The sequence below is a fragment of the Arachis ipaensis genome, chromosome B07, assembly GCF_000816755.2.
Source record: "Arachis ipaensis cultivar K30076 chromosome B07, Araip1.1, whole genome shotgun sequence".
NCBI classification, from domain to species: Eukaryota; Viridiplantae; Streptophyta; class Magnoliopsida; order Fabales; family Fabaceae; genus Arachis; species Arachis ipaensis.
This window is the reverse complement of record NC_029791.2, coordinates 2,316,182-2,326,232: the sequence shown is the minus strand read 5'-3', so window position 1 is coordinate 2,326,232 and position 10,051 is coordinate 2,316,182. Positions and strand designations below refer to the sequence as shown.

Genomic DNA, 10,051 nt, shown 5'->3' with positions numbered 1-10,051 from the left:
TAGATGAGCGGGGCTTTTAGCTTTTTGCCTCTGAATAGTTTTGGCATCTCACTCTATCCTTTGAAATTCAGAATGATTGGCTTCTTTAGGAACTCAGAATCCAGATAGTGTTATTGATTCTCCTAGCTAAGTATGATGATTCTTGAACACAGCTACTTATTGAGTCTTGGCTGTGGCCCAAAGCACTCTGTCTTCCAGTATTACCACCGGATACATACATGCCACAGACACATAATTGGGTGAACCTTTTCAGATTGTGACTCAGCTTTGCTAGAGTCCCCAACTAGAGGTGTCCAGGGTTCTTAAGCACACTCTTTTTGCCTTGGATCACAACTTTATTTCTTTCTTTTTCTCTTTCTTTTTGCTTTTTTTTTTTTTTGAATCACTACTTTTTCTTGCTTCAAGAATCATTTTAATGATTTTTCAGATCCTCAGTAACATGTCTCCTTTTTCATCATTCTTTCAAGAGCCAACATTCATGAACCACAAATTCAAAAGACATATGCACTGTTTAAGCATACATTTAGAAAACAAAAGTACTGCCACCACATCAAAATAATTAAACTGTTATAAAATTTAAAATTCATGCAATTCTTATCTTTTTCATTTAAGAGAGGTGATGGATTCATAGGACATTCATAACTTTTAGGCATAGACACTAATGATCACAAGACACAAACATAGATAAACATAAGCACTAAAATTCGAAAAACAGGAAAATAAAGAACAAGGAAATTAAAGAACGGGTCCACCTTAGTGATGGCGGCTTGTTCTTCCTCTTGAAGATCCTATGGAGTGCTTGAGCTCCTCAATGTCTCTTCCTTGTCTTTGTTGCTCCTCTCTCATGATTCTTTGGTCTTCTCTAATTTCATGGAGGAGAATGGAATGTTCTTGGTGCTCCACCCTTAGTTGTCCCATGTTGGAACTCAATTCTCCTAGGGAGGTGTTTAGTTGCTCCCAATAGTTTTGTGGAGGAAAGTGCATCCCTTGAGGAATCTTAGGGATCTCATGATGAGTGGGGTCTCTTGTTTGCTCCATCCTCTTCTTAGTAATGGGCTTGTCCTCATCAATGGGGATGTCTCCCTCTATGTCAACTCTAACTGAATAACAGAGGTGACAAATGAGATGAGAAAAGGCTAATCTTGCCAAGGTAGAGGACTTGTCCGCCACCTTATAAAGTTCTTGAGCTATAACCTCATGAACTTCTATTTCTTCTCCAATCATGATGCTATGAATCATGATAGCCCGGTCTATAGTAACTTCGGACCGGTTGCTAGTGGGAATGATTGAGCGTTGGAAAAACTCCAACCATCCTCTAGCCACGTGTTTGAGGTCATGCCTTCTCAATTGAACCGGCTTTCCTCTTGAATCTCTCTTCCATTGGGCGCCCTCTTCACAAATGTCTGTGAGGACTTGGTCCAACCTTTGATCAAAGTTGACCCTTCTAGTGTAAGGATGTTCATCTCCTTGCATCATGGGCAAGTTGAATGCCAACCTTACATTTTCCGGACTAAAATCCAAGTATTTCCGCCGAACCATAGTAAGCCAATTCTTTGGATCCGGGTTCACACTTTGATCATGGTTCTTGGTGATCCATGCATTGGCATAGAACTCTTGAACCATTAAGATTCCGACTTGTTGAATGGGGTTGGTAAGAACTTCCCAACCTCTTCTTCGGATCTCATGTCGGATCTCCGGATATTCACCCTTTTTGAGTGAAAAGGGGACCTCGGGGATCACCTTCTTCAAGGCCACAACTTCATAGAAGTGGTCTTGATGCACCATTGAGATGAATCTCTCCATCTCCCATGACTCGGAGGTGGAAGCTTTTGCCTTCCCTTTCCTCTTTCTAGAGGTTTCTCCGGCCTTGGATGCCATAAATGGTTATGGAAAAACAAATTAGTGAGATTTTTGCAGCTTGCACCTCAAAGATCCCTAGCTTCTCCATTACAGAGAGAGGCATGAGATTTACACTTGACCCTAAGTCACACAAGGCCTTTTTGAAGGTCATGGTGCCTATGGTACAAGGTATTGAAAACTTCCCAGGATCCTGTCTCTTTTGAGGTAATTTCTGCCTAGACAAGTCATCCAGTTCTTTGGTGAGCAAAGGGGGTTCATCCTCCCAAGTCTCATTACTAAATAACTTGTCATTTAGCTTCATGATTGCTCCAAGGTATTTAGCAACTTTCTCTTCAGTGACATACTCATCCTCTTCAGAGGAAGAATACTCATCAGAGCTCATGAAAGGCAGAAGTAAGTCCAATGGAATCTCTATGGTCTCATTCTGAGCCTCAGATTCCCATGGTTCCTCATTGGGGAACTCAGTGGAGGCCAGTGGACGTCCATTGAGGTCTTCCTCAGTGGCGTTCTCTGCCTCTTCCTCCTCTCCACATTCAGCCATGTTGATGGCCTTGCACTCTCCTTTTGGATTTTCTTCTGTATTGCTTGGAAGAGTACTAGGAGGGAGTTCAGTAATTTTCTTGCTCAGCTGTCCCACTTGTGCCTCCAAATTCCTAATGGAGGACCTTGTTTCATTCATGAAACTTTGAGTGGTTTTGATTAGATCAGAGACCATGGTTGCTAAGTCAGAGTGGTTCTGCTTAGAATTCTCTGTCTGTTGCTGAGAAGATAATGGAAAAGGCTTGCTATTGCTAAACCTGTTTCTTCCACCATTATTGTTGTTGAAACCTTGTTGAGGTCTCTGTTGATCCTTCCATGAGAGATTTGGGTGATTTCTCCATGAAGAATTATAGGTGTTTCCATAGGGTTCTCCCATGTAATTCACCTCTTCCATTGAAGGGTTCTCAGGATCATAAGCTTCTTCTTCAGATGAAGCATCCTTAGTACTGTCTGGTGCATTTTGCATTCCAGACAGACTTTAAGAAATCATATTGACTTGCTGAGTCAATATTTTGTTCTGAGCCAGTATGGCATTCAAAGTATCAATCTCAAGAACTCCTTTCTTCTGATTAGTCCCATTGTTTACAGGATTCCTTTCAGAAGTGTACATGAATTGGTTATTTGCAACCATTTCAATGAGCTCTTGAGCTTCTGTAGGCGTCTTCTTCAGATGAAGAGATCCTCCAGCAGAGCTATCCAAAGACATCTTGGATAGTTCAGAGAGACCATCATAGAAAATACCTATGATGCTCCATTCAGAAAGCATGTTAGAGGGACACTTTCTGATTAATTGTTTGTATCTTTCCTAAGCTTCATAGAGGGATTCTCCTTCCTTCTGTCTGAAGGTTTGGACTTCCACTCTAAGCTTACTCAATTTTTGAGGTGGAAAGAACTTTGCCAAGAAGGCATTGACTAGCTTTTCCCTCCCGTTTAGGCTTTCTTTAGTTTGTGAGTCCAACCATGTCCTAGCTCTGTCTCTTACAGCAAAAGGGAATAGCATAAGTCTGTAGACCTCAGGGTCAACCCCATTAGTCTTGACAGTGTCACAGATTTGCAAGAATTCAGCTAAAAACTGATGAGGATCTTCCAATGGAAGTCCATGGAACTTGCAATTCTGTTGCATTAGAGAAACTAATTGAGGCTTAAGCTCAAAGTTGTTTGCTCCAATGGCAGGGATAGAGATGCTTCTCCCATAGAAGTCGGGAGTAGGTGCAGTAAAGTCACCCAGCACCTTCCTTGCATTGTTGGCATTGTTATTGTTTTCGGCTGCCATGGGTTCTTCTTCTTTGAAGATTTCTGTCAGGTCCTCTATAGAGAGTTGTGCCTTAGCTTCTCTTAGCTTTCGCTTCAAGGTCCTTTCAGGTTCCGGATCAGCCTCAACAAGAATGCTTTTGTCTTTGCTCCTGCTCATATGAAAGAGAAGAGAACAAGAAAATATGGAATCCTCTATGTCACAGTATAGAGATTCCTTGAGGTGTCAGAGAAAAAGAAAATTAGAAGGAAGAGGTAGAAGAATTCGAACTTAGTCAGACAGAGTTCGAATTGTGCATTGAGAAGGAGTGGTACTCCATAAATAGAAGGATGTGAGAAGAGAGGAAGAAATTTTCGAAAATTAAGTGAAAGATTTTAAAAACATTTTGAAAAACTTTAATTGATAATTTTCGAAAACAAAAAGTGGAAAAGAAATCAAGTGATTTTTGAAAAAAAGATTTGAAATTAGAAATCAAAAAGATATGATTGAAAACTATCTTGAAAAAGATGTGATTAAAAAGATATGATTTGAAAAACAATTTAAAAAGATTTGATTTTAAAAAATAATGACTTGCCTAACAAGAAAAGATATGATTCAAACATTAAACCTTTCTCAACAGAAAAGGCAACATACTTGAAATGTTCAATCAAATCATTAATTGTTAGTAAGTATCTTTGAAAAAAAAGAAAGAAATTGATTTTGAAAACATTTGATTGAAAAGATTTGATTTGAAAAAGATTTGATTTTGAAAAATTTTGAAAACTTGAAAAAAAATTTGCATTAAAAACAAAATCTTCCCTCTTGTGCCATCCTGGCGTTTAACGCCCAATGCACTACCTTTTTGGGCGTTAAACGCCTAACCAGGCACCCTGGCTGGCGTTTAAACGCCAGTCTGTCCTTCTTCACTGGGCGTTTTGAACGCCCAGCTTTTTCTGTGTAATTCCTCTGCTGCATGTTCTGAATCTTCAGTTCCCTGTACTATTGACTTGAAAATAGAACCAAGATCAAATAAACAATGCATGCAAGACACCAAACTTAAAATAAGACACTAGACTCAACAAGAAACATAAAATCCTTTTTTGGTTTTTTATGATTTTGTAATTTTTTTGGGTTTTTTTTTTTTTTGGATTTTTCGAAAATTAAGTGGAAGAAGAAAAAATAAAGATATCAAAATTCTTAATGAGAATTCCAGGAATCATGCAATGTTAGTCTAAAGCTTCAGTCTAAAGGAATTAGACATGGCTAGCCAAGCTTCAGCAGAACATTGCATTCAAGAGCTAAATTGATGATTTTAACTAAAAAGTAATAAAAATATACTAAAAACTAGCTAGATCATACTAAAAACATACTAAAAACAATGCCAAAAAGCGTACAAATTATCCGCTCATCAAAAAGCATGCAATTGACACCAAACTTAAAACATGACACTAAACTCACAGAAAAACTAAAAATTAATAAAGAAAAATAATATTTTTGAAAAATTTTTAAAAAGGGATAATAAAGGATGCAATTCTAGTAACTCTAAACCAAAAAGACAAATTTTTCCTAATCTAAGCAACAAGATTCACCGTCAGTTGTTCAAACTCAAACAATCCCCGGCAACGGCGCCAAAAACTTGGTGCACGAAATTAGAAACCACATTTCTTCACAACTTCGCACAACTAACCTGCAAGTGCACTGGGTCGTCCAAGTAATACCTTACGTGAGTAAGGGTCGAATCCCACGGAGATTGTTGGCTTGAAGCAAGCTATGGTTATCTTGTAACTCTTAGTCAGGATATAATATCAATAATAATTTTTAGTTTTAATTGTAAAGAGTAAAAGAGCATGAAATAAATACTTATTATGCAGTAATGGAGAATATGTTGGAGTTTTAGAGATGCTTTGTCCTCTGGATTCCTGCAACATAATGCTTACTCACTTTCATACATGCAAGGCTCCTTCCATGGCAAGCTGTATGTAGGGCATCACCGTTGTCAATGGCTACTTCCCATCCTCTCAGTGAAAATGGTCCAAATGCTCTATAGAAGCGTGGCAACAGAATTTCATTACAGCCACGCTTACAAAACGTGGCCATATCGTAGTACTCTTTTGGCACGCTTTAAAAGCGTGGCCAAAAACTTTTTTAAAAAAAAACCCTAAGACCCCGCCCCCAACCCAGTCCCCAACCCAATTGACGTTCTTTCAACCCGTCCCCAACCCTTATCGAGCTACCCTCATCAAGCTTATCACATCCCTTGGTCACTCTTTCACCTTTGCTACCCTAATCGAGCTTACATCCCCACCGTCTCCAGCACCACCCTCGCTGCGCCGTTAGCCTCCGCTCCCTCTCCGCCTCGTCTCCTCGTCGCCGTTACCAGCATCCTTACCGTCAGCGTCAGCGCCAATGGCTTTCCCAGTCTCTTACTCGGTGTCAGAGCTTGGAGGCGGCAACTGGTTTCTGCGTCTCTTGCTCGGTGTCGATGTCAGTCTTGCCCTTGTTGAAGGAATAGTTGCTTCGTTGCGTTGTTTCAGGTTCTTCTCCTCTTTCTTTCATGTTTCAATTCGTGCCAGCAGTGCATTTGCTAATTTTAGGGGTTTTTTTAGTGTTGTGCACAATTTGGGGGAGGTTTTGGTGGGGAACGAGAATTGAAAAATAACGATGAAATAAAGGACGGTTTGTTTATGAGTTCAAGCCTCTGGATATTTTGAATTCCATCTGCTTATAAATGCATTCATGAGCCAATTTTTGGGGGTTCTTTAATATGATAACCTTGTTTATAGAATATTTTGTTGTTGTTTTGTGTGTTTGCACCTATGGTTACATGTTTGTACCCGTGATTCTTTTTTTTAAGTTCTGTATTCCTCTTTTCTTTTCTATTTGTTTTCTTCACTAAATTAGCTTCCTTTTGGTACTACTCTGTTGTATTCCTCTGCCCTTGTTTGATGTTTTTTCGATTGGAAATTTGAAATTTTGCTAGCAGGGAAGTATGTGACTGAAACCTGAACTAGATGTAGGAATGATGTATAGGAATGATGTAAATTTCATTGGCTTTTCAAGAAATGTTACTTGTCATCCTTGAGTTTGTTTATTGTTCGAGTTGTGATTTTTTTCTCTCTGATTTAGGGACTTGTATAACCTTGAGAAGTCAAAGCAGGTGAATGCATTTCGTTGTGGAGAGTATGATGAGTGCATCGAGAAGGCGACGGCATCTGCTGCTAATTCGAATAAGAAGGCGGTGAAGTATGCTCACAGGGAGGATGCTATTATTCATGCTCTTGAGCTAGAAAGTGCTCGTGTTGGCAAGGAGCTGTTAGTTGTCTGCTCTAGAACTGGTAAGTTTGTTAATGAAAATGGGGTGTCAGGTGGAGATTCGCTAGTCGTGTCTCATTCTACTGATGTTTGTCAATGGTAAGTTTGTGATATAACATTTGTTACATGCATTGTGCATGGATCAGAGGCAGCCTGTGGTATATATAGTATGGTCCCTCAATTTCACAATCTGATAGATTGGTTGTACGCCATTTTTGTCTCTACTCATCTTAATTAATGCTTGTTGAATGGCTGTTGTGTGTATTTAGTATGCAAAACGCAACATGACAGATGCTTTAATGAGTTAAAATTCCTTAGGTGCAGAGATGTTTTTTATCCCCAAAGTGAAATTATTAAATTCTTCATTCTCTTTCTTATTCCTTTTGTTGTTTGGTTATTAATGAATAGCAAGTTGTTAATTTCGTATGATCCTTAATTTCCTTCATGTTTAGCAAGTAGAGTAGCACACAATGCAAGCACTATATTTGATTCTTGTGCTCTACTACTGATAAATGGATTGTAACTGTGTTGTTGTGTAGGAATTGAAGCTCGGGGATTTATATTCGGTCCTCCCATAGCATTGGCAATAGGAGCAAAGTTGGTACCATTGAGGAAACTAAAGAAGTTACCTGGTATGGTATTATTATCTTATAACACTAGTAGTGTTTGTGGGGTGTTAGGACTAAAAAGAAGGTTGCATTATTGGTTTAATGGCAGGGAAAGTGATATCTCAAGAGTATATTCTGGAGTATGGAAGGGACTGTCTTGAGATGCATGTTGGAGCAGTTGAAGCTGGTGAACACGCTATAGTGGTTGATGATTTGATTGCAACTGGTGGAACACTCTATGCTGCTATGGACTTACTCGGTAATTGAATTCAAAATTTGGTTAGAGAATTGGACTAGTTAGTGGATGTAGGTTTTGTTTTGTTTACTGCTGCTGTTCGGAATGGATTTGTCTTTCCTCTGAATGTTGCCCTGGATGAACTTGTTTATTGTGCTGTTTTGGTGTTGAATTCTGGACTTGTGATTGCTGTTTATTGTATTTTTGTTCATTGTCCAAAATAGATGCTGTGAAAGTGTTACTGTTTCATTAATTTTTCTTAGTTTGTTGTTACTGAGTGCTGCTCTGCTTATTGCTTGGTCCATATTATATGAACTGCAATGATTTCAGTTTGTGGAACTGGTTAAGTCAAATGAATTCTGTTTGCCGCTTGCTTTAACCTGGGAAACATGCTATTTACTGGTGCTGTTTAATAAACAATTGCTTCTATTGACATATCATCTTTTAGTTAATTGGGTTTATGGGCATGCAAGTTCATGAAGGTTAGTTTCACGAGCTTCAAGTGTACAATTTCTGTTGGACACATATGCTCTTCATTTGAGATACGTTCTCTGCAGGTGTAATGTTAAGATGATCCTATTCCTATTTCCTCCTGGCCTGAATGGGTATATGATAATCACTAAAGTTGGTGTGTTTTTGTGCCATGGCTTGTTCGCACTATATACTTATCATTGATTTATTCATTGATTATTATCTTAATCTTTATTAAATTAGTCCCTAAAGGTTGTTAGATTTAATTTTATATAGCATGTGTTATAAAAGTTAACTGTCTCCAATCATTTGCAGCAAGTTGGGTGATCACTCTTTTGTCTTGGATCACTCATTTGATATGGCAATTCTTTGTTGGTAAGCTCCAGCAATAAAGTTATTGATGTCAGAACGAGTCTCACCTTGTGTATAAAGTTTCTCTTTGAGGAGGATTTTGTTGTTAAGGCTAGATCATTGCAGGTAAGAACTATGCCTTTATCTGGGTTTTTTATGTTGGTTCAATCATGAAGTTTGAGGTTTTTTGCATCTCTTGTAGGCACTAGGGTTTATCTTAATTGCCAGGCCTGAATACATGTTGGAAAAGGATATTGGAAAGATACTGGAGGGAACATTATCTTCAAATGCTGACACTTGTCTTAAGGTAATATATTTCAACTTGATATATATAGTGCCTCTCTTTGGATACTAAATCAGCCTGATATCAGATTCAAGTATTGCAAAACATGTTGGAGTATCTCCTTGATGCTGAAAGCAAAATGGGAACAGATGGACTTCAAATGTCATTTATTTTCATGCAATCAATTAGCACTGCTTCTGAAAATGGCAATCAGAAAATCCCATCTAAAATCCCTGTATCTGGAAAAGGGAAACCAAAATTGTCTCACTAGCTCAAGCAAGACTTGGTGTTTCTAGAATATACAAGCTCATCCGGGGGAACAGGAATTCAAGGAATAAATTTATGTCATCAATTGTGCGAAAATTTGACAATCCAAAGTGGAGCCATTCAGTAATAGCTTTCTTATCGCAAGTATTATTTGTTGCTGTTCTTTCTTTGTATGTAAGTTCTTATTAACCTTTGACAATCCAAATTTGATATATTATGAGCAGTTCTAACTTGTATTGTTTCTGTATTTTTTTTCAGGTTTTAGTTTTGGAATTTGAATTTGAGATTTATTTTGTGTTTGAGTATTAGTTTTTTAATGTATAAAACAATTATAGTAAATTATATATGTCACTAATTATTGTTTGATTTGTCTTGTAATAAAAATTGCATACTATATTTTTAGGTTTGGTAATAAAAAAGGATTGAAAATTTATATTGTGTAGCAATGAAGATCAAGTAAGGAAAAGAATTTTTTTTTAATTTAACAAGGCTTTTGCCACGCTTTTAAAGCGTGGTTGTATATCTTGCTGTGGCCGTATCTCTACCTATCGCCACGCTTTTAAAGCGTGGCCTTTTAAAGCGTGGCCGTATCTCTACCCATCGCCACGTTTTTAAAGCGTGGCCGTATCTCCCATATGGCAATGCTTTTAAAGCATGGCCAAATCTCCCACATATGGCCACGCTTTAAGCCACGCTTTTAAAGCATGGCCATGTGTAAAAAGCGTGGCAAAAGAAAAAGCGTGGCGATAGGTCACCAAAAGCGTGGCGATAGATCAACCGCCACCCTTTCAGATGCCACCCTTTCAAAAGCGTGGCGGTAGCTCAAAAAGCGTGACGAAAAGCTATCGCTACGCTTTTTTTAGCTTTTCGCCACGCTTTAAAAGCGTGGCAAT

The 10,051-nt window shown here is 38.4% G+C and overlaps 1 protein-coding gene across 1 annotated transcript; it reads left to right on the top strand.

Moving 5' to 3' along the window:
* LOC107609884 (adenine phosphoribosyltransferase) lies at positions 5,864-9,405 on the top strand. Its single transcript, XM_016311937.2, has 7 exons — positions 5,864-6,165; positions 6,758-6,966; positions 7,483-7,575; positions 7,661-7,810; positions 8,573-8,734; positions 8,811-8,915; positions 8,980-9,405. Exons 1-5 carry the CDS (start codon positions 6,038-6,040, stop codon positions 8,647-8,649), a joined length of 657 nt encoding a protein of 218 aa, XP_016167423.1. The 5' UTR covers positions 5,864-6,037; the 3' UTR covers positions 8,650-8,734; positions 8,811-8,915; positions 8,980-9,405.